The sequence below is a fragment of the Tamandua tetradactyla genome, chromosome 6 (assembly GCF_023851605.1).
Source record: "Tamandua tetradactyla isolate mTamTet1 chromosome 6, mTamTet1.pri, whole genome shotgun sequence".
Lineage (NCBI taxonomy): Eukaryota > Metazoa > Chordata > Mammalia > Pilosa > Myrmecophagidae > Tamandua > Tamandua tetradactyla.
In genome coordinates this window covers 39,377,372-39,402,630 of record NC_135332.1, presented here as the reverse complement: position 1 = coordinate 39,402,630, position 25,259 = coordinate 39,377,372, and the positions used below count along the sequence as shown (strand labels likewise).

At 35.3% G+C, this 25,259-nt stretch overlaps 2 protein-coding genes across 5 annotated transcripts in view; both read left to right on the top strand.

The window, feature by feature from the left end:
• Positions 1 to 10,382, top strand: part of HSF5 (heat shock transcription factor 5) — a 45,228-nt gene extending 34,846 nt beyond the window's left edge. Inside the window, exon 6 of one of the 2 annotated variants that reach the window (XM_077164919.1) lies at positions 10,194 to 10,382. In XM_077164919.1, the coding sequence (XP_077021034.1) occupies positions 10,194 to 10,243 (50 nt within the window). In that variant the 3' untranslated portion in view covers positions 10,244 to 10,382. Of the gene's footprint in view, positions 1 to 6,428; positions 8,701 to 10,193 lie in introns of those variants that run through there. The other variant, XM_077164920.1, reaches the window with a different exon arrangement.
• A 2,267-nt stretch (positions 10,383 to 12,649) lies between these two features.
• The window catches only part of RNF43 (ring finger protein 43), a 54,770-nt gene continuing 42,160 nt past the window's right edge, over positions 12,650 to 25,259 (top strand). The window contains exon 1 of one of the 3 annotated variants that reach the window (XM_077164916.1): positions 12,650 to 12,901. In XM_077164916.1, coding sequence (XP_077021031.1) covers positions 12,650 to 12,901 — 252 coding nt within the window. The remainder of the gene's footprint in view (positions 12,902 to 25,259) is intronic. The other 2 variants (XM_077164917.1, XM_077164918.1) reach the window with 2 other exon arrangements.

The window sequence follows — 25,259 nt, the reverse complement described above, 5'->3', positions numbered from 1 at the left end:
TTAACTGGGACATTTTCTCAGCCCTAGAACTGTATGCTAGCAACCTATTAAATTCCCCTTTTTAGAAGCCATTCCATTTCTGGTATATTGCATTCTGGCAGCAAGAAAACTAGAACACCATTATATAAAGAAAGAATATTAGGAGTCTCCGTCATGTGGACTAAGAGAAAATATTTAAAACACGACATATAATGCGTTGTATTCATAATACATAAAACTCTTGCAAATAAATAAGAAAAAGACAACAATGAATACAATTATATGAATGTGCAGTTCAGAAATACAAATAATGAGTTGCCGATAAAAATATGTTCAATTCTTCCCGTAATCACAGAAAGGCAAATTAAATTAACGAGAAGTTTCTTTACCATTCTGATCAGCAAAACTTAAATTATTGGTAATATCCAGGTTTGATAAAGATGTGGGAAAAAAAAGAGCCTCCTATATACTGTAATTAGAATGTAAATTTACATAGTCTTTAGAGGACAATTTGGCATTATTTATAAGTAGTTAAAATGTTCATGCCCTTTGACTCAGCAGTTCCACCTCTAGGAATCCCCCTACAGAAATAGGCATATTCCCATAGACACTTAGAAATTTGTTCACTATAGAATTATTTATAATAGGAAAAATTTAGAAAATGTATAAATGCCTGACAGCAGGAATTTAGATAAATTGTGATAAATCCATGCAATGGTATACTGTATAACTATTTAAGAAATCAAAGTAACTTGATATTTTCTGAACTAGAAGGGTGGTAAGCATTCATAATATGTTATGTGATGAAACAAGTTGCAGCACAATATGTCTAGCACACCTCCTTTTTTAGAAAGAAAGAGAGAGAGAAGTATATGCTGCATAATTATAGAAAAACATCCAAAAGAATATGATAAAACTGATTCATGTAATGGTGGTTACTTCTGGGAAGATAGAATTGGCGGGGTAGGGATATTTCTTCTTAATTTGTGTGTGTGTGTGTGATTATGGGATAATTGTCATCCTCTTTTTGTATTGTTCTATGTTTTAAAATTGAAAAAAAATCCATAAGAAAACTAAAAATAGTTTAAATATTTTAAAGTGTTTCTAGTGTGATATATAAAAGCCTCAAAATAATAAGAAACAACAATTTATAGAATGTATTTTTAAAATATTTATATTCCAGATACTAATCTGATTTTGAGTTTTAGATATGAATCAATCAAACTAACCTTATCCCACATCAAATAATGCCTTTCCAAAATTTTTGAGAATTTCTGGGTTTCACAGTGGCTTTTAATTTTCAGTTCCTGTTTCTGCTTAATTTCAGATTCATCCATATTTTACCGCTCAGAGGTATTCTCTCTGTTCCATACCAAACCAGATGTAGAACTTAGCCCCTTTTCTTTGATTCTTCTCCACCCCCTCCCCAATTTACAATAGATATTTGTACAGTTAGCACACTTTTCTGAAGAAAGAATAAAGGAGTTGCATTTAAAATACTGAGAATAATTTTAAATAGACCATTAGCAATCTCTCTTCTTAAAAGCCCTTCTGTCACTTTACCACTTTCTCACCTTATTCTGTCACTTGTCAATACCGCCTCCTGCCGTGTTCTCTTCTTTCCTTATACTGTACAGAACCATACTTTCACTTCTCTGATCTCTTTTCATCTGCTCTTTTCTGAGGCCCTGAGTTCCTGTGTCTTAGGTTAGGTATCCTTTAATTTCCTGGTGTCCTTGAGACTTCATCTTCCCCACCCAGAGCAATTTATCAAGGTTTATTCCTCAACAAAGACAAATCACCTCCCTAAGAGGAACTCTGGTACCTGCTGTTAAAATAATAATTTCCTCTCTTTCTCCACATATTATGGTTATATGTGTAACTGATAAAACAATTAGGACATTAATTATCTTTATTAACTCTTCCTGTTAGTTTTTTTTTCGAAGTAAAGCCTTATGCTTTGGTCAGTAGTGTCGATAAATGAGTCTTAATTGACCTTGGCTTCCTGGTATGAAACATAAGAGTTGTGAAATGTTGGCATTATTGTGACATCTAATCATTTTAATTTTATTAGAGGAGGGGAAAATGACTTATGATTGAACTAGAACCTCTGCTAAAAAGTTAGCTTTTATAATTAGAATGTAGGCAGAAACACAATTCATGAAGTTTCTTTATACAGCAATTAGAGTAATCCTTTTTTACATCAAAATAACCTGTTTAAATTTCTCCGATGGTTTTTCCATTACATTTAGAATAAATCTAAAAATCCTTTCTGTGGTCTTCAAAATGCTGACTAATTTGGTCCCTGGCAACTATTCTGACCTTATCCTACCACCCTCCATCTCTTTCTTTCATCTATTTCAACCACAATTGCCTCTTCATTACTTTTTTAACACACGCATATTCCTGCCTTCACACTTCCTATTCTCTCTGCCTGAAATATTCTTCACCCAGATATTTCCATGGCTTGCTCCTTCATTTCATTCAGTTCTCTGTTCAAATGCCAGTCCATCATAGTCCTTCCTGACCATACTATCTGAAATACCTCCCTAATTCCCCATGTCCTGCCCTCCTTCAATTTCTATTCCCTATCCTTTGTTTTTCTTCTGCTGTGCTTGTCCCAACTTGACATTTTCTATTTATTGTTTTTCCTCCCCTTCTGGAGGGTTAGTTCTATGAAGGCAAGGATTTTATTGTGTTTATTGCTGTAACACCTGTAGTACTCAGTGTTTGTTGAATGAATGAGTGGATGAATGACTTTTTTTTCCCATCAGATACACTCTTACCTTACTGATATACTTCATAAAAAATCCTTGGAAAAAATCAGTCTTTTAATTAACCACCAAAAGGTAAGATTTGCGCATTTTAGAGTCAAACCACCCCACAGGTTTCTTTTAACAAGAATGTATTAAACAATTTGCTTATGAGCTTGGTGCTGTGCTAACTCAATGGGGTTACACAAATCCTGTCCTCTGCAGTTCTCTTCTGCTGGAAACAAGAGTCATATATCTCCTACAAAATACCGCCCCGTATCTTAATAATCATGCTCCAACACTGAAAACTGAGATGTGCTTAGGTATAAATTTTATTTTTATAGCTATTTCCTGCTTCCCCCCTTTTTAAAAATCTGTAATGTTTTATTTCTTTTAAAATAAAGATCGAAAGCGAATACCACAAAACACTAGCAACTGTTAAATGAGTGACATGTACATGAGTGCTTATTACATTACCTTCTGTACTATGTTTGAAAGAAGATTTTAAAGCAGTATTTGAAAACTCCTTTCCACTTCCTTCAATCCTCTGCTTTCCTAAAATGTAATCACTACTAAGATGTGTTTTTCCAGACCATATTGTTCTATGGATTGTAATGTGTGTGTTCATGCACAAATACAGTTTGTGTGTTTGGTAGAGGAAAGTTATTCTTGCTGTCATTTTGAGTTTTTTTTTTTAATTTCATTGTGGAAGCTACTCTGTGTTATGTTCTGATAGGATGTTTAGTTTTACAATTAAAGGGAAATTTATGTTTAACAACAAAGTTCAATTCATTTCCAAAGAAAGGACTGCTCATTTTGTAGCTATTGGATTATGAATGTGATTTCATTAAGGTAATAGCCCCAAAACCCTCTAGGGTACTCTCAGTAGAAATTAACATTCCCAAACAAGTAGATGCAATGTTCTTGTCCCTCAAGGCCTTTTATCTCTCAAACCAACTCAAGTGCTGTGATTCCAACATACTTACCTTTTCTGATGAGTGTGCAACTTTCCTTTCTGTGTGAAGTCATACAAACCTCTTGTAGCACCAGATTAGTCAATGTCTTTTTGTATTTATATTGGTCTCAGCACTTTCAAATGCTCTGGTTGGCAGTTTTGATAATAAAGGAAGCTCATTTTAATAAAATTCATTATGTTTAGATTCTTGTTATTAGAAACTGTGTGCCAAATGTCATTTTTAAACTCAGTCATCAAGGTTAAAAGGGTTTGTTGCTGTTCTCCAGTCTACCTACCTCCCTGTAAGATTTGTAGTTGCCTTAATAGTTAATAATCTTTACCTTTGTCATTATTAAGAATTCCTACTCTGTTTTCAGAGTACTATTATAAAGGGGTCTGTTATTATTCCAAACATTTATTTTAGTATTTTCTATTTTCATATAAGTTATCTTTTTTGCTCTCATATGGAGCTGAAGAGTCTAGAGAAGAGTCTTAATTAGGTGTTAGTTCTTCTGTATCTTTTGGCCAGCTTTTAAAAATCCTTAATGCTCAGTTGCACTCCATACGAATAAAGTCAAAATATCTAGGGGTGGGACCTCTAGGTATCAATATGTTTTAAAGATTCCCCAGATGAGTCTAATGTGCAGCAAGTTTTGGAAACCACAGGCTTTGCTTATTAGCTGTATAGCTTAGAGGTTCTTCTAAATGATTTACTTCTTGGGATTAATTAGTTGTGTTTATAATAATGCATTTTAAGTACTTGAAAAAAGATGTATAAATATGTTGTTGTTATCATTATTGTTACTGTAATTATTTTGGACTCTAAAGCCAATTAAAGTGATTCATTGACGGTCTGTTCTTCCCCTGCAAGATGCTCTTCTGGATTAACTACTTGTTCTTTATAAATAGGTTGTAGTTTATCCATATGAGTGAGCACATTCCCCTGGTGATTGATCTATCATTTATGGAATTTAGGAACCATTCCAGATGCTTTCTATATTTTCTCAAAGGTAGTAATGGAATTCCATTTTATTGAATGCTTTCTTGTCCAGGCCATTTAGTTTCACTTCTGTACATGGTCTTAGCCTTTTATTATATTACAGAACTAGTACTTGAACTGAGAGTTCACTTTTTTATGTCTTTCTTTTTTTCTTTAAGATGGAAGAGATGGTTTATTACACACGTGTTACACTGGGTTACCACTGAGAACAGAACTAGTCCAGAACGTCACAGCTCCAGGGCAAAGGACCAAAAGGGGCTGTTTTGGTACAAACAAGGTCTTTCAGAGGTCTTCAGAGAGTCATACAATATTGCAAGTTCTAGATCCATTGAGAGAATCAAGACAGTAACCTGCAGTCAACAATTTATATCAGCATCCCCGGCCTCCGGCATTCCATTATTTCTGCTCCCCTGGTCTCCATGGGTGCACACACTAATGGTTTACTCGGACCTCTGCCTCATCTTTCTTCTTTTGCGCTTCAGCCTCAGCATTCACTTCTTCCTCCACTTGGCGTTCATGGCGTGGAGGTTTCTAGCAAGATGGCGCTACGGCCGAAAGAGCTTTTTATTTCTTTCTTAATGAACCAGTCTTTATCTATTGACCTCTCTGAAGGTTATGCTTCCTTTTTTTAAAAAAAACAGACTATTCAGATAGGTGTTTTCTGAAGAGTTCAGCTATGTTAGTCAATAAGTGGAAATTTTATGGAGACAATCGAAGTAGTGATTTTTAATTTTAATTTTATTTTTATTTTAATGTTGGTTTTCACTACGTATCACCTTTTTGTATTCCTACAACCCACCTGTTCTAGTTTTCTAGCTGCTAGAATGCAACACACCAGAGATGGATTGGCTTTTAATAAAAGGGGATTTATTTAGTTAAAAATATGTAGTTCTTCAGAGGAAAGGCAGCTAACTTTCAAATGAGGTTCTTTCTTACATGAAAAAGCACAGAGCCATCTGTGCTGGCCTTCTTTCCAGGACTCTGGGTTCCAACAACTTTCCCCAGGGTGATTCCTTTCTGCATCTCCAAAGGCCTAGGCTGAGCTGCGAGTGCTGAGATGAGGTATGCTGTGCTGCTTAGGCTGTGCTACACTGAGCTCTCTCATTTAAGCATCCAGTCAGTTAAATCAAACATCATTCGTTGCAGCAGGCACACCTCCTAGCTGACTGCAGATGTAATGAGCAATAGATGAGGTTCACGTACCAGTGGTTCATTTCCACAGCAACAGAACTAGGCACCTTCACCTGGCCAACTACCAACACCTGAACCTAACTACCACACCACCCATATCTTTATACTAAGAAGGAAATGAATTTTTATTGTGAGTGTATATTTCACTTTGATCCCTTTGACCCTTATCCTTCCTCTTTTTCACTTATAAAAAGGGTGATGCAATTGTGGCTCAGGGGCAGAGTTCTCGCCTGCCATGCCGGAGTCCTGAGTTTGATTCCCAGTGCCTACCCATGCCAAAAAAAAAAAAAAGGCAATTGAAATGAAAAGAGCCTTGGTCATACCATTAAAAGGAGAGAAACTTTAAACTTTGTTAGTCCCCTTGGATTAGCAACGGGCTCCATTTGTATGCTTTAGTTACAGAAATGTCCTAAAGTTGAGAGTCTGGGGATGAGAAAATATTATTTTAGAGCCAATCATAGAAAAGTTTTTCTCTTTATCTGATAACTAGTCTATGGTACTTTATATTTGGGAGGCTAAGAGTGAGTAAACAATTCTCCTTTCTTTCTAGATCTTCATCTGTTGGTGGATGTGGCCTGCAAGCAGGAACACTTCCCGAAGGAGGAAGAATTAAAAGAGTGAGGAATGGATGACAGCTGTGACATTGTGCACTAGCTGTAGCTGGAGGCTGACTAGCCTTGCACATGACACACCGTTGGGATTTTTTCAGTTGTGTTAAGGAGAAAAAGTATTGTTCGTTTTGTTAATTAAGAATTTTGTTCATTGAGAATTGGGAATTTGGTATTTACTGCAGCTATTTGGTTCAGATTATTTACCTTGACAACTACTAAACATCTAGCAGCCATGTTTTTTTGCTGCCCAGATCCCTTTCAAATGAAAAGTCCTGGCCTTCTGTTATAGTCAAGAAACATCTTAAAACTGCTGCATCTATGGTACGGGAGAACAATTTGTGTATGCTGCTCTAACCTCTTGCCACTGTGAAACTAGTCAGCACAACTCCAGTGGGGAGTTCAGTCTATCTGTTTCAAGTCACACAGTGTGATCCTTTTAAAGAAGATTGTGTGAGGAAAAAAAAGACATGTGAGGTCACCAAGATCGCAGGTCTAAATGGGTCAGGGATTCCAGGGAAGAACACTGGGAAAGAGCTAATTTTCTAAGTGATTAACCAGGAAATGTTCTTACTTCCTAACCCAGCATTCTGTTTCAAGAGCAAGGCATCCGGACTTGGACCATCCATCACACTTAACAGCCCCTAATTCTTTTATACTAATGGGAGCATTCTTCTATTTTCTTATCTTTCTTTAATTTTAATGATATATTATCAGAAATGGTAAAAAGGGTTTTGTTAGTATGTCACTTATTTAAATATATTCTAAAGAAAATATTTAACTTGTTTAATATAATTGTATTTATAAATGCTGATAGATTTAAATGTTTTAATAGCTTTATATTTTTATTAATATTGCCACATAGAAAATAAAGGATGCATGTGTAATGTTTTTATTTTGAAGGGAAAATGTACAATGTATGAACAGAAACATTAAGGGATTTAACACGGTGTTTTCTTATTTTAGATTTCTATATTCAGTAAGTATTAATCTTCATCTATATAAAATATTGTGTACAAATTTCGGGAAAAACTGATTGGTAGTCATTTGACAGAAGCTATGTCATTGATCGCTTTCATAGTTGATATCTGGTTTAAGCTTCTGAGAGAATTTTGGATAGTGGGATAGACTGTAACATTTTTATTTTATCCCCTTGGTAGGGTTCTAAATTTGAGTAGTAGGATTGTGGGGCTGGTTTTTGGGTTCAGCTTACTAGGAGAAGTATCTTGGATGTCCAATTTCTACATTAATCCCTCACTTGCTCATTCAATGACAGCATAAAATAGTTTCTGATTTAAAATTTTTAAAATTAACTAGAACTTTCTTATTGGACCTGCCTCAGTTTTCCTGGTGAGCACCCCTAGAAACAAAAGGAAATTCCTAGGAATATAAACTAACTAAAAAAAAAAGGCACTTAGTGATATAAGTACTATGTTAGCCATCGTGGGAGAAACTTAATCTATTTCTTAAATTGCATTGTGCCATCCCAATGATGTCAAGCCCTAGAAGTGTTAACAGAGATCTAGATTTCTGCAAAAGACCTACAGTAACTCAGTTTAGATATAAAAGCAAATTCTGAAAAAACAGCCTATCTGGTCCATCTGATTAGGGTAGTTGATGTCCATGTGATGGGCATTTATTCATCTTTGTTAACAGGGTTTAAAAGATATGCAAATTATCAAGACTATTACGTCTTTTGGCCAGACTGTATCTTTTGGCAGAGTATATGAAGAAGAGACCCAATTTCCAAATGAAAGAATTTTACTATTTCTCTGTCATGTTGAAAAGCTGATATACTGTGAAGGTGATGCTCCTTCCCTTAAATATGTCTTTCTGAGCTTTGTATATGTTGAAAGAGATAATATCTTTTGAATAACATGTGTCAAGCAGGAACCTTGGCATAGGTTTAGTTTCAGTGGTTTTAAGGCTTAATTAGTGAAATGCCTTAATCAGCTTTCCAAACTTTTTTTATATATGAATACAACAGACCAAGGAGCTGGATCTCCTGCTATACTCACATGTCTGGTACCTATTAACTAAAGCTATCATCACTGACTTGGGCAAAATGGCAAAAGATAAAATAAAATCTTTGCATGAATTAGCCAGTAGAGTCTGAGACATACGAACAAGGTTCCTGACTAGCACTTCAGTATTTCAGCACCTTAAGCACCAATAAATTTCAATCAGTAAACAATAAAGTGAGTGTTCCAACTAGACTTGTGTTGGTTGTTTTTACTCTTTGATTGGTGATCAATCGAAAACTCAGTCATTATGAACATTAACCATAACGATAAACTTCAAAGGAGAATGTACTCTGTTTTTCAAAGAATCTGACTTTTTAAAAAATGTATTTTTTTTGTTTGTTTTTTCATTTGAACTTGAGCAGAGGTTGAATCTTTACTATGCCATTAAGGATGAGGACAATTGCTGGACCTGTTTTACTTTTTTTAAAAGAATGAACAGTCTTCAGTAACTTTAGTTGATCCAGATATGAAAGTAGATCCTGAAGGATGATGTGTCTCCTGTGGATATTAGGTAGTAGATGTCAGTGAGGTGGGGGTTTCATCACCATAGCGATGGTATCTTTATGGTATTTCTGTGGAATTGTCATGGCTCAACTTAATCAGCCCCTGAAGGATAACTCCAAAACTTTGAAGATGGAGAATAAATTTATCTTGCTTCTCAATTCTGGTGATGTAAATAAACAGTGTATCAGTGAACTAAAACTACATAAGGCTGTTTGGTTTGATTCTGACTCTCAAGGTCCCCAGGTTCACGCTCCATCATCATGATTCCAGGTCCTTGGAGTTTCCTCAAGAAAGAACAACCATATCTATGACTCTCTTTCTTTATGTGTATTGTGTTTGGGGTCACTAAATTCCTTTCCAAGTTTCAAGCAGGAATAGGCAAGGCAAAATCCATTTGCAGGTTACTTTTTTTATTTAATTTCAAGCTTTTTTTTTTTCACATGTCAGTAATAGAATTATGTGTATTTTGCTTAATTTATACTCTACTATTATGTGGCAGATATAAAATAAAATGTAAAACCATAGCAAATTTTCAAAAATTCTCTCTGAAAGAATTAGAGCAAGTTTTATAGCTTTAGGAAAGGAGCTATAAAAAAAATCTATACTTGCATTATGTTCTTCAGGTACAACCAAGAGAGAAAGTGCTAAGTTAATATTTTACTTTGGAATATTTCTTTCTGCTCTAGATTAGTTATTGGGTCTAAAATTCTGAAATTATCCCCATGAGCCTTCTATAGAAAAAAAAAAGTTCAAGGTAAATAGGTTACTCGTACTTTTTGCTTTCATAAGCATTAGGCCATTTAGTCTTTACAGAAAACCTACAATACAATTTTTATTATCCCCATTTTATAGATAATCAAACAGAGCCTCATTTGTACAATTTTGAAAGATTACTGGTAGCAGTTAGAAAATTCTGGCCACAATCAAATATAATTTGGTAAACTTAAACGTCAAAGCTTTAGAAACATATATTTGAAACTTTTGCACTATTTCTAATGACAAGGAGACTAGAAGGATTATAGTTCATGAGCATGCTAATTAGCCAAAAATTTGGTTTCTTTTTTACTAAGTTCTTCTCATTAAGCATAGTTTTACCCCTTTGCTTGGATTCATGACATAGACTTATTTGCAGTCTTATGTTCAGGGCATAGGTCTGATCCATTATTTTATCTCCCAAAGGTGTGAGAAGAAAATTAAAGTTGGATTCCAGACCTCTGACATCAATCTGATCTGAAAGCTCCGTATAAGCACAGTTTAAAAAAGAGCTAATGAACTTAAATTAGTAAGAACTGAAGAAAAGGTATGTGTGAAATGGACAGAGTCCTTCCCAAGTAGCTGACATAAGAGAGCGATAAATCAGTTAAGTACTAAATACAAGATCACTGTTCTAGCTTTGTGCCACTTATAGACGCTAAAACCCAGAAAAGGTATTGAGAATTGAACTGGATGCAGTTTGGCTGTGGCTCAATAGAGGGAGTAGAGGAGCTGAGGGAGCAGCGAAAGTGAATGAACGTGTCTGGGTAAATGTGTGTGCACACCCAAGCCTGTGTCCTAGCCAGACAGAAGGAGGGGCGGGATGGAGGGTGGTTGCCTCTAGCTGCTCCACCCACACTTTGTGTCAGCAGGTAGAGAGCGTGATTTCAGTCCCAGGGGAGGGAGTCAGAGCTAGAACACCAATTACAAACCACAGGCTTCCTCCTCTAGGGAGTTGATCCAGAAATGTCTTTCTTGAAGGGAAGCACTCGAATCCTTCCGAACTTTCCAAGTCCATCAATGATTCAGAGATACTGCCTTCTCCCTCTGGAATTTTCTGTGTTCCTGGTAGTGAATTGTTGCTGATATGTTTGCTACTTTGCTTCTTTTCTCTTTCAAGATTTGATCACTTAATGTGCTGTTTGGGGAGAAAAAGAACTTTTGTTAGAGAGGAGATTTCAAAAATGATTTTGGATCCCTTATGAATTTGTTTTTAGAGTTCTTGGGGACACTAGCTCTCATCCTGGAATAAGTTTCTTCCTTTGACCTGCATGGATTATTTTTTCAGGCTGTGGAATTTCTCGGCACCTACCTGCAGTGTGGGGCACTTGGTTTGGTTGCAGAGTAAGAAGGTGGAAGAATGAGCTGTACTTGGTTAAGCAGTTAAAACTTTTTTTGAGCAGGATCTGTAAAAGCATAATTGAACTTGTCTCACCCCCGTGGATTCCAGTGGGCCCGACAGCACAACAGGTTTGCAGATTTATTTTGAAATTCTTTTTTCTTTTTTCTCTGCCTCAGCAAAAGAAAAGGATCTATATAACAGGTTCATGTTCAGTTGCTTGCCTTTTCAGCTCTTATTCTGGAGACTTTGTAAGATTTTTTAACTTGATCTCTGAACACACTGGGCTTTGTGGAGAAAGTGCACTTATATTTACTTAGTGGTGCATATTTTAAAATCTTAACACAAAGACCCAAATTCTCAAATGTGCCTAGGAATAGCCCAGATCTACTCGGGCTTAATTTTGCTTTTTCAGAGTATTTGACTCAGAGACTGAGATTAATCACTCCCCCTATCTTTTATTCCCCACCCCCTCAAGGAATTTGAAAACGTGTTAGAAATAGTCTTTTGTTTTTCTTATGACCCTAGAAAATTACAGATTATAAAATCTGGAAATTAGTTTCCAACAGCATCTCATGGGAAATCAAAGTGCTTGACATTATCAAGCTGGAGAATTAAAGCTGGACTCCCTAAGAGAGAAAGAAAATGGAGATAGAGATATGAATTTTAACTGGAAAAAATAATTACAGAGCTAACCTTTTCAAATGTTCCTCTAATTATTAATGTTGGAAAAGTTGTAATACTTAGGATTATCCTGTAAATGTAAAGACAAATAAATTAGACATCTAACTTATAGGCAGATTTTGGTAGAACACAAAATACTTTATGTTCAAGTTCATGAAAAGCATATAAATTCAATGGGCCTATAACTTTGGCTATGCTGAAATATAGTTTAATGTGGAAACTGTTCTGAATACCTGTTGTAGCATCTTTGGACATCCCTCAAGGTGTGGCCTGAAATTTTGTTTAACATTGTTTCCTCTCTTCTCCCCATTCAAATAAATTCTCCTTGATCTTTAGTCATTTACCATTGGCAAACTTTGTGGCTTAAAAAGGGCCACCTCTTCACTTTCTGGGCTTGGATTCTTCACTCCCAGCTTGGATGCATGGCCTTAGCGATTTACTTTGCCTTGTTTTGTTCATGAACATTGGGTTCAGTGGCTCAGCAACTTGATGCATATGGAAGACCAACACCAAGTGACCTGACATAATTAAAATTCACAATGTGACATTCAGCCTCAAGCATAGTTGGAAATTCCAAAGAGAAGCGGTGATTTATTTAAATCAAAATGAAAATGGGAGAAAATGGCATACCTGCGGCAGAAGTGGGCTAAAAACTCCCTTCTCTGCCCCAATAAGAATGTCACCTGCTCTTGGAAATATACTTTAGAGAAAGGAAAGGCCAAAACCACAGCTTGGCTTTCTGAAACTGAAGCATAAAAATTGTCTTTTCCTCTTGTCTGTCTGGATCTGGAAACCTGCATTTGGTATTAGCTAGAGGAAGCAGCATGTATGGCTGAAGTGCATTGCTGCAGCTGGTAGCATGAGTGGTGGCCACCAGCTGCAGCTGGCTGCCCTCTGGCCCTGGCTGCTGATGGCTGCCCTGCAGGCAGGCTTTGGACGCACGGGACTGGTACTGGCAGCAACAGTGGAGTCTGAAAGATCAACAGAGCAGAAAGCTATTATCAGAGTGATCCCCTTGAAAATGGACCCCACAGGAAAACTGAATCTCACTTTGGAAGGAGTATTTGCTGGTGTTGCTGAAATAACTCCAGCGGAAGGAAAATTAATGCAGGTAAGATAACTTTATTATATTTCACTTTCCATCTGTTTGAAATATACATTTTTTTTTTCGGTCTCTCAATCCAAATACCATTCAAGAAATTGGACTGCTTAACTTTCTATTTTTTCCATCTTTTGACAATTTCCCTTCCTGGCAAATTTCTTAAAGCAAATTCTTATTTTTTGCTCACGAAGAAATATATAAATCCTGTATTTTAGAAGATCATCTCCTTATTTCTAACTCTGGTATTACATTGCCTTTTTTAGGTATACATATTAAGATCTTTCTTTGCAAGTAATACATTTTTTGGTAGGTGAAATATGTAGGCTTGCATTTAATTGACCCTAGGACTGTACTTTTCATCCTGTTTAAATTTGAAATGAGCGTTAAGAAAGCTGGTTTTAATGGTCAGCAGCACCCTGTTTTGGAATACCTTTGGAGCATATCTGATCACTTTGTCACTTTTAAAATTCAGTCAGAGCTTGCAACATGTTTGGCACCCTATTGCTAAACCCAAAATGGAGAGGACTGGATTACAAAATGGACACAAGGTGTAAACCTGCCTCCTGATCACTTTTGTCTTGTCCACACACAATTTTATTATTTTCAAAAGTTTTAAATTTAGAATTTATTTTTTATTGACCCACAATTTTTCAGACATTTTCTTGGTTTTCAGGTTGTGAATTTTGCCTGTAGCTCATCCATAGCCTACTCTTTATGTATTGACGTTATGAACTGATTGGAGACATAGCATTTCATAGACCAATTGCTCATTCCCCGTGGTGAAGACAGAACCTAGAGGGCTGTACCTTTTTAATGTGGCATTCTCGTGTCTTACTCCATAAAATACATTGCTTATTGATTAAAATTCATTTTATAAAAAGATAGTTATTGTTGTAGCTCTTGTATACAGATTGAAATGTTGTTAAATATGATTTAGTGTTCAAACTCACATTTTTATTTTAGGATACGAACAGAATCAAAGAATCTTGTAAATTTAGAGTATTGTCTACTTAGAGAAAGAAGGTGGGAAAATGAAACGCATTGTAGGACTCTCCTTTCCAAACAAGGATTTTTTAAATATGTGGTTTAGTGGGTCTTCGTAATCACTTTTTTAAAATTTTTTATTTTTTAAACATAACAACATACAAACATGAGCATTCTTACCATATGATCATTCCATTCTTGGTATATAATCAGTAACTCACAAAGTATCACATAGTTGTATGTTCATCAGCATGATCATTTCTTAGAACATTTGCATCAATTCAGAAAAAGAAACAAAAAGAAAACAGGAAAAAATTCATACATACCATACCCTTTACTCCTCCCTTTCATTGATCACTAGCATTTCAATCTATTAAATTTATTTTAACATTTGTTCCCCCTATTATTTATTTATTTTTAATCCATATGTTTTACTCATCTGTCAATAAGGTAGATAAAAGGAGCATCAGACACAAGGTTTTCCCAATCACACAGTCACATTGTGAAAGCTATCTCATTATACAATCATCTTCAAGCAACATGGCTACTGGAACACAGCTCTACATTTTCAGGCAGTTCCCTCCAACCTCTCCATTATACCCTAACTAAAAAGGTGATATCTCTATAATGCATAAGAATAACCTCCAGGATAACCTCTCAACTCTGTTTGAAAGCTCTCAGCCATTGACACTTAATTTTGTCTCATTTCTCTCTTCCCCATTTTGGTTGAGAAGGTCTTCTTAATCCCTTGATGCTGAGTCCCAGCTCATTCTAGGACTTCTGTCCCACGTAAAAATTGATAATCACTTTTTAAGCAACATTTTGAATCTGGAATAAATGAAATAAAAGAAGAATTGGGTGAAATGGAATGCTACGCTATTTAGAAAAATAAATGAGAAGAGTGTATCTGAAAAAATGGTATAAGATTTTTTGATGAGAGTCTATTTTTTAATTTGGTCTGTAGGTTGGGAGTAGGAATACTTAAAAATTGAAATCATAAATCATTTTGAATATAGAAATTAGAAAGGAAATTTTCCTTCCTGACCTTCACTGAAGCATAGGCTATGATCTCTATTTTAATTTTTATCCCAGCTAATTTAACTATCAAGCCACATTTTGACATCTCTGAACTCTTTGAGAATCATACTAAATTTTTGCCTGAATAATATTCTATGGCAGCATATTCAATGGGTTAATTATATGCTGTATAAAATGTCATCCTCTTTTATTTTAAATTTGTTGTCTTCCATTTTCATGAAGCTATACATAAAGTTTCTATATTTGCATGAAGGAAAAAGTAAATAAGAGGCACAGCTGGCATTCTCTTTGCCATTCACTATTTTATCAATCTTTTATCATATCTTCTCTTATTTTAACTTTTCTCATTGTAGTAAATCTTGCTAATCTTGGTGTTTGTTTAACTATTAACCTTGAGCCTATCAGTTTGAGTATACTTTCTTTATTTTGTCAAAAAGGAATTCATAGTATGTAATTATTTAGCAAGGCCTTCTAGGCTTTACAGTAGATTGTTTAGTGTCATCAGCAATGTTCGGTCTTTCTTAACATTTTCTGTTCACGTTGGCTTCTTTTGGGTCATTAAAAAATGTGTGCATTAGCCTACTATTAACTTCTGGAGATTTGTGGTATTGGCCATGGCTTTTTGTCTGTTAATCACTTTTTAATCTACAACAGTTACTGCATTTTCTTAATAGCCTTTTATGAGATACTTTAAAAAAAAATCAACCTTTTGAATGAATTGCGTCAGTTTTTCTTTATCCACTATTTGATTAACTCTTTCAAAGAACTCTAGTGTGTTAGGGGTATATAGTTTACACTTCTAAATCCATGCTATTTGTTCCTTATCAGATTACACTGCCACTCAGATTTACTCAACTGTGGTTAACCAAGCCTCCCATTAAGCTGAAGTTCTGTTTATGCCTCCTAGAGTTGTGCTTTGCTGCTCTTTAGTTTACTTGGTATATAGCTGTACTCTGGTGTCACAATTCTAAAGGCAGTCTTCTCTGCTGGCTTTGAGGAATTTTGGGAAATCCTATAAATCCTTCTATCTATGCATTGTTCTAGCTCCCTGTTGAGATTGGTTGTCTCCAATGCTGATTGTCTTCCAATGCAGTTAGGCTTTTGTAAAATTGGGGAAGCTATGCATTGGGAAATGTAAAGGAATGAGAACGGTGATTTTTTTTTTTTTAAATAACCTTGTTGTGATTTCTGGAATTCCCAGAAGTTTCAGAAAATCAGATAATCCTTTACATTTTGCTCAATTAATTCAGATGTGTACAATTTAATAAGGACCAAATTAACTGAGTTGTCACTTGTATTACAATTTTGAATTTCCTTAGACAAAGGGAGACATTTTGACAATGTGTACCCAATTTGTTTAATAATAAAATGGACCATAGAATTATCTCTGAAATAATTTTGCTTGTCTCACCTTCATTTGATGGCTGTACAAGGGCATTGCAGGCCAGGCCTGATGAATTTTTATCCTAATTCTTATCCCATACTTATGTGCTTGAGTTTGTCTTTGCCAATAGTAATATGTGTTTTACAAGGTATATTCAAAGTTTTAAAATGTGATTTTCTTTTATCAGTACTAGAAGAAAGTCAAAGTAGAAGAGGAAATGTGACTTATACTGTTTTCTGTTTCTCACATCTTCTCTTTTGCATGTCAAAACCCCCATCTTAGACCTGCCCAAATTATATTGCTTTCCTTCTTGTTTTGCCTAAGAGCTGTTTCTTTGTATTACCATATCATTTCAGATCCCTTTTAGTAGGTTTGCCATGGTTTTTCAAGTATCTAATTCTTAGGTTTCCCCTACATTTCCAAAATTCTTGTGTCTTCCTTTTCTCTCATTTCTTCATACCTTTTTTTTGTCTTCCAATAAGTTTATATATTTAGAATAACCTTTCACTGTTATTCTTATGAGTATTTCCCTTACTAGCCATCAGAAAACCATATTAAAGAAACTTCCCAGATACCACAATTATTTACCAGTGACTGAGGACTCAGTGATAGTGATTATAACTTGTTCCTACTATTATTTTTATTTTGAGTATATTCTTCTCCTGCTTTTATACCATGGTAGATGGAAAATATGCTGGAGTTTCCACTTTGCCTAATTTCTAGTTTATTTGCCACTTATCAATGTTTATTTCTATTTCTGTTATTATCATTGCTGACACTTCTAAAAATAATTACAGTCATATTTTCTTTCTCAATCCTTGGTCCTTATTTATAAATGTTGCTTACAGAACCAACTCAAAATTAATCTTTTTTCTTCTCAGAGAAAAAGAGAGACTCTTAGTGTAGAAGTCACCAGTTATTTAACTTTCACACTCTTCCTGCTCCACTGGTTGTCCTGGATTTTCTTAGACTCAAGGTTAAAGTTATGATCAAGATTAGAATGTGGTGCCCTAAGGCTTCAGACCTATAATGGGAGTGGTGGTAGTTTAGCATTTGGCCAGTAGCAGTGCATACCTCCTGGACAAATTCTCCTTTGCATAATGTTTCTGCCTCCCCCTTAATTTTACCTGTTAGTCAACATGTAGTTATCCTATCTTTGCATTTTTACTTTGTTGGTAATCAGAGTCTGAAATTAATTATTTGGGGGTAATGGAGTGGGGAAGAGAAATCTTGAATTGGCAAAGTCACAGAAGCAGTGCTATATAGCAAAGTATAATTGAAAAAGTGCCTAAAATGCAATTTGAGGGACTTGACTTTAGTTCTGTGTTTGCCAATAAATGGTTGCACGATTTGGGACAAAATAGTTTGCCTTTCTAGGCTTTAGATTCCCTGGCTGTAAAATTGAAGGCTTGAAATATAATAGCTGCCAAACTTGTTTTATACACTTTACACATGTATTAACTCATCTAATCCTCATAATAACTCTGTGAGAGAAGTATAGTATTTTTTCACATTTTACAGATAAAGAAACTGAGACTCCAAAAGTTAGTATCTGCCAGCATCATGTAGCCAGTAGTTGATATAGCTGAAACTTGAACCCCAGAGCCCATGATTTTCCACCTCTAAAATCTGTTAATCTAAGAATGCTATAGATGAACAAACAACAATTGTATAAATGATGGATTTGTTTCCAAAATAGGAATAAATGAAAGTGATGAGTACCATTTTCAGAGGTTGGTTCATAATACACAATTATGAACCTATAATATTATATATCACAATTATGAACCTACTAACCTATAATAATCTCTGTATTTATCCTATTTCTTTCATTTCATGTTTCATTTATAGATATTTGTAAATCAGAACATTTATTTACTCAGTATCTCCCTTTTAGTGTAACATCTTTTATTACCTTTCTCTTCTTTTTAAACCATTTATGGTAAATTATTTAATATGGGAACCTGACATAAACTTTGAAATAGAATGCATTTTACAGACACTGCTTAAGTTAGAGTTCCTTGGAGACAGAGATTTCAAAGTAGATTTTGTTATTTTGCTTTGAGACCAAGTTTAAAAGAAGTACAGAGTTAAAATTCAAGGTACAGTCAATTCTTCAGTTATTTATGTTAATGGAGGTGCAGAAAATCCAATTAATTTATAATTGACTTTGGAATGTGGTCAGAAGTACACCATCGGACAGAATTCCTCTTTGTGCACAAACATTCTTATGTGCTTGCCTCGTCCAGTCCTAGCTCAGAGCCCTCTTGGCTTGGCTTTGTTGTTGAAAGCTTGGAACCCCGAAGAGAGAAGGAAGATGCAGAATATTTTTAATGATAACTTTTCAAGTTAATTAGGTGTTTTTTTATAAGCTCCCGTCAAATAGATTTATATATATAATAGTTCCATACTTCATATGGAAATCCAGCAATAATTTTCTAAGTTCACATTCATAAATCTCTGAGGTTAATTGCAAGTAATAAACTGCCTCTGGCTAGTGCTCCTATCAGGCTATTTATGTTCATTTAGCTGAGCTGGGGGTAGGCATTTCCTTGGTTTTTGTAATAAAGGGTATGTGTGAAGTTATTTTCTTTTTCTAAGAATTAACTGTAACTTACTTCACTTTTTTGATAGTATTAAAGGTATTCCTAGGTTCATGGATTTGTTTGTTTTTCTTTTCAATAAAAGTGCCTTTTATTGAGAGTTTATTGGAACATTTTTGCATTTTTTTTCTTTTGTTGCTAAGTACAGTACAGAAAAAAATGTTATAAATAAGCAATGTCCTGTTAGGAACCAAAATTGGTAGTAAAGTATTGTTAGAGATGAATATAATAATGATGCTGCATTGATGTATATTGTAATTTTCTTCCAAGAAGCTTAAAATGATTCATAAATACATGCGAGCTAGGTAACGACTGGTGATGTTTACTCTGTTTTACAGAAAGGGAAACATATGGGGGAAAGAAAGAAATTAAATTATCTAAGAGCAAAGTTATACAGAGGTGGATCCAGTCTGTTTTGTAGGAGATAGTAGAGGAATCCAATATTTGAGGTATCTGAGGATGTGAATTTCTTAGAGGTCAATTGTACTATGGAAATCCTTAAAAAGCTACACTGTTGCTGATGGCTGAGATAGCCTCTGTTTGAATCTACGTTGCTCAATGTGGTCAGTCCTTCAGAAGACTAATGGTGAAGCAGTTTGTCAGCTTTATGTCTCAAAAAGCCCTATGAGCTAATGCTCTGTCCTGAGTTCATTGTTTGAGAATTGTGACTAGAGTAAAAGCCAAAATCTTTACAAATGACCTGTAAGAACCTTCATGATCTGATCTGGTATCCTAACTCTTCCCCCTTCTCCCCCTCACTGCATTTGAGATACTCTGGTCCCCTGCTGTCCTTTAATTAGGCCAGGCATCTTCCCATCTCTGGGCCTTTCCACTTGATAGTTCCACGGCTTGACACTCTTATACCCCAGGTATCTGCTTCTCTTATACCCCCACATGTCACCCCCAAATGTTATACATACCTTCTCAAAGATCATGCTATTCTAAAGGACTCATATTCCCTCCAGGACTTATATTCCTTTTCACTGCTTTATTTTTCTTCATAAATATATTAACATGTGACATGCTGTAATGTTTTATTTTTGTAGGTGTCTGTTTCCCCTCTGGAGAATATGAGCTCTGTGTAAGCAAGGATTTCTATCTCTTTAGTTCAAAGCTGTATCCGAAGGGATAGGACAATGCTTTAGACATAGTGGGTACAAATACATCTATTTGTTGAATGATTATAAAGGGACATCATGATGATGTTGAGTAACTCTGATAGCTGAAAGATTAAGATGAACAGGTTTATTTATCTCGATCATATTTTTTTGCATGAGCAGGCACCGGGAATCGAAAATACGTCTCTGGCATGGCAGGCAAGAACTCTGCTTGCTGAGCCACCATGGCCCACCCTCTCTCAATCACATTTTTAAGTATATTATGAGAGCAATTGTTTTGGGTGTTATGGGTTTGATATAGCATGTTATATTACTTTACTCCTCTGACTTACCAACAGCAAAGGGTCTCCTTGATTGTTTCAACGTGGCTGTAATCGATGTGTTTCAGGCTCTCCTTTACTCAGAATTTCTTAAACAGCATTTCTTTAGTTTAATAGATAACTCAACCCTTGCTTTTTAGGAAATTCTGGTTTTCCAAGAAACAAATTGGGTGGTACTGACTAAATCTTTGACTATAAGATATTAGCATATATCCAAAGGACCTCACCTTCTTAATCCTTAAACTTGTGATTCTCAATTCTGGTTTTAAGATATCTTAAAGCAGTATTTGTTGTTTTTTCTTTATGTACCTTTTTTGATGTCACAGGCCTCTTTGAGAATGTGATGAACTTTATCAGCCATACGTACAAAATACATATGTACTAACATGCACAATTTTTCATAAAACTTCAGTGCGTTGATAGAGTCTCTGAGACATATCTAGGGATATGAAGACTCTACATTAAGAACTGCTGTCCTAAAATAACTCTAATTATTTCAAGAAATGAAACAAAATCAAAACATATTTACCCTCAGTTCACTTAATTTTAAAAGGATTTATATGCATTACTTGAAGTCAAACAAACAAAAATATTATGATGCATTTATAAAAGGAATGGCCTGACCTAGGAGGAAGGAACACCAAAAGTGAAAATTGGTATCAGATAAAGATCTGCTTATGTGTAGGAAGGAATTCTGCTCTCTAAATACCAAGTGCATCTGTATCAGTTTTAGATATGCTTACAACGCTTCAGTATGGTGGTTTCACTAAAAGGCCCATAAGAATAAAGGATATTTTACTAATGTTTTGATATAAAAGTAAAATAATTTGATTTAAGTAAAAAATAATTTGATGTAAGTAGAACAATAGTGGCTCTCTGTGTCCATTTGGTTACTAAATTCAGAGGACAGAGGCTGTGAAACAAACTTTAACTTTGGTTACTTTAGAGGCTGTGAAACTAACTTTGGTTACTTTATCTCTTTGATTTCCACCCCCTAGCTCCATGCTTTCCCTAGGGTAGGCCCTTAAGTTTCTATTAGCTATAATAGAAAACTTTGTCTCTTGTTTTTAATGCCAAAGTTTTGTTGTTTCTTGTTTGTTTTTCAATAAACTATATTACTTATAGTTTATTGAAACTTATATTTCAATAAGCTATATTACATACTCTTATTTTTATTTGGGTTTTAAACATTACAGTTCATGGATAAATTTTGCTCTGCACTTTTTAATATATTGGAATTTGTACTTAATTTGAAAATTTGGAAACACCAAAATAATCAAAATTATTTAAAAGTTAGGGTTCTTAAGAACTGTAAGCACAAAAACCAGCATTCTTCCTCAAGATAGGAAATTAGATTATTTAGAAATCATGATCCCTGGCTCTAACACAGTGGTAGTTGTTCGAGATGGCAACATAACTGCTTAAGACCACTGCTTGTTTGTTTTTGTTAAAGATTTAGAATACTTCTGTTATAACGAAATGGACTATAAACAATTGTTATTTTTAATAGCACATTCAGTTACTACACCTCAATTTTGAGTGTGCTAATATATCAAAAGAGTACTATTATACATATATATAGATACTATTTTATATATATAAGGTGGCAGTTGAGAAACACTGTTATAACCGTAATTGCTGTAGAATAATTTGGATGAGACTGAAAGTCTTATGTTTTATGCCTAGTAACCTTGATGTTTCCTAAAAAAAATTATTACAGATACCTATTCTTTTTTTCTCACACCATTTTCTACTGCCTTGTGAATTATCCACTCTAAAAAAAAGAACACATCTTTTATATAATTCAGATTTCATGTTCTCTTGTTTTTATATCTTCTACTTAGAATCATATTGATCTTCTGACTTTAAAGTTCTTGAGACCATGTTTGTTAACTTCATGAAGGACTTTATTCTTGGTACTATACTGGGCTTAAGTCCTAGTCAATTTTTGATTGTTGTTAAATATTATTTGGTATTATTTAGATGCCACCTCTGGGTATGTGAAAAGTCCATAGGTACCTTATGACCATTTTAAAAGGTAATTAAGCAAGTCACTTAACCTTTCATCTAATGGGGTGAAGTTGGTGGGGCAACTAGATAATCTTTTAAGTCCTTACCAACTCTAAACTTTCAGAATCTATGCTAATTTTAGAAATAGACTTATTACATTGAAGAGATATATGATTTGCCTATTTATTTCTTTTCTGAGATAAAATTTATTTGGTAGGTGGTACAAAAAAATTTGACCAAATTACTCAAAGTCACACAACAAATTGGTAGCAGAATTGAACATAGGTCTCAGTTTCACTCCCAATCTACCAGTCCTATACTGTCTTTACATTCTAGTTGACGCACACACAAAAGTCTTTCTTTGGAAATTCGTATTTCAGAATATCTGTAGTAAACTGAGGACCCTTACTCTAAATCCTTCATCAAAGCCTAGCCCAGTAACCAAACCATATTGAATTCAATCACTAACCTACACGTAAATGAATCTGAATCTTTGGAAAGGCCTAGAAGAGCAAGCAATATAATTTAGAGCCAGTCTAGACCAAAGCAGTAGGAGGAGGACTGTAAAACCTCTGATCCTAAAATACTTTGGGAAGTTAAATTATTAGAAATAAGCTGAATAATTACACTAGAAATAAGATTTCAGAGCAGCTGGTAGATGTTCACATGTGGGGCTAAAGGGGGCAGAGCTCTAATCCTGAGGTACATAAGTATCTGGAGGCATCTGGGAGGAGTTAAAATGAGGCCATCTGATTAGTAACTATGCCTTGTTATTTAACCGTGACTTTCTGCATTGTATGTCCCCAGAGTTGGAAAACTTCCGCTGGCAAAAAAAAAAAAAAGAGAAGGGCCGCTGTGCTGTTGCTGAGGGCCGTACAGTATATACAAAAGCTCCTTCTTAGAGGCCTTCGGCAGATGCAGCTTGTACAGGCAGGCCCGCGTCTCTCAAAGACTGGGAATCAGATTCTTTCCCCAGGGGGTTTCCAGCTAGTTTGCACTTCAGAAAAATCTTTTCTTTCTCCTGCTGTTCACGCCCTGCAAAGAATTTTCTTCCAACCAAAGAAATTGTTTTATAATCAAAGATCCTTGTCCTTAGTTGTTGAACATCAAAGAAAGTTTGAACAAGACTGGAGATTATGCGAGTGCCTAGAATTTATTTTGAATGCAAACTTGCAACATTAGCAAGTCCCCCAAAGAATATACTCATCTCAGAGCTGGGAGAAAGCCTAATATTACTAACTCTCTATTCTTGGTTGGATAGAAATGAATTTAGTAGCTCTATCTGGACTTAACTCATGTGTGTTTGGCTTTTGAGTTGCAGACTTGAAGTGGTCTCCCCACCTCATCCACCCTTTTAAAACCGGATATGTGGAACCGTCAAATATATTGATATACTTGAAACAAACGAAAATTTTAACCTTCAGTTCTTCAACTCCTGGGAGTTTGGGGTTTCTCCCAGGGTAGTTGATGATATCACCAAATATTGGGAACCACATTCCCTGCATTCTCTTCTGTCTCTGAGGTGTTGATGATGTCATTTTCTCCCACAGAGGAAAACCTCAGCACCCTGAGGGCCTGAACTCAGGTCTTGGCAGGTAAATGAAGGAGGAACTTACTTTTGAATTTAAACAGTTTGATTGAGTCAGGCATAAAGAGGCACAACCATGTTAAATACTAGCTTCCCAGATTCATCTCTGGGGCCTGAATAGACCGTTTATTATTTAAGGAGAATTAAGACTGTAACTTAAAGAAATTGTTTTCTGGGTAAGAACAATGATTCATTTAATATTCTGTTTCTTGTTCTTCGGCACATTTATAGGGCATTGTTCTCAGACTTATGCCTCTTAAATAGCCTTCTCTGAATCCATGAACTTTTCCAAGATTTTCTGGAATCCATTTATAGACTATCTAGCTTTCTTCCTAAAGCAGATTAGCAACAACAAAAACAAGAATTAGGAGAAATAAAATGATAGGGCAGATTTAGGTAGAATTATGCCCTGGGCAAAGTACATTCTTGTTACTTTAATCTGGGCTCTGTGGTGATGAACAGAAGAGAGGGTTTGTTCTAGAAGACTTCCAATCTCTTCCTCTCCCTTCATCACACCACAAATTAGTGGCTGGAGGTAGACTTCCAGCCACACCAACATGCTCAGAATTTCCAGTAGTGGCAGCTGCTGCCCTCACAATGATTCTCTGAGCACTCTTGCTTGTAGTCTTCTTGTAGTGTGCTTGTGGTCAGGAATCTACGTCGTTAATCACAGAAGCTTGCCCTGAAGACAAACCTGGAAAAGTTTCAAATGTCTTTGTCACCAGAAAGAATCTCTTATATTTTTACTCTTTTCTGAACTAACATGCTGTTGTTTTTTTTAGAGAAAAACAGTCCCTTTCGTGAAATCATCCCACTGCACGGACCATTTCCATAACAAATGTAGTAGTTGGTACTGGGAAAGTAAGGCAGTATCTGTGAGGTAGGTAGGATTTGCTAAAGATTTCTAGTCAACTCAGCAGTGCTAACTTGCTTGTGTTACTCCTCTGCAAATATTAGATTCCAGTTTTTTTTTTTTCCCACACTAGGAGTATACAGGTGAAATTCATTGAAATGTGAAGCGTCTCCCTTTAGTTTATATAGAGAAATAGGGAATTGAGCTATCAGGGAAGTGCCCAAACTGCAACTGACCTTTCATTTTGTAATCTTATTTCTCCTGACTTAATGTATGCTTGAACAAAATTAATGTTATTATAAAAAATACCCAAGTTTTCCAGGCAACTTCAGTCTTCAGGGTATGGAACAGGATTTGACATTTTGTTTCTGTTTTTATTGTTTTGTTTTGTTTTCTAAAGAGAAGTTTGAGTTGGAGCTTGTCTGGCAGGATTCCATATTTCTCCCAAACCACCTGCCCTGGCAGAGAC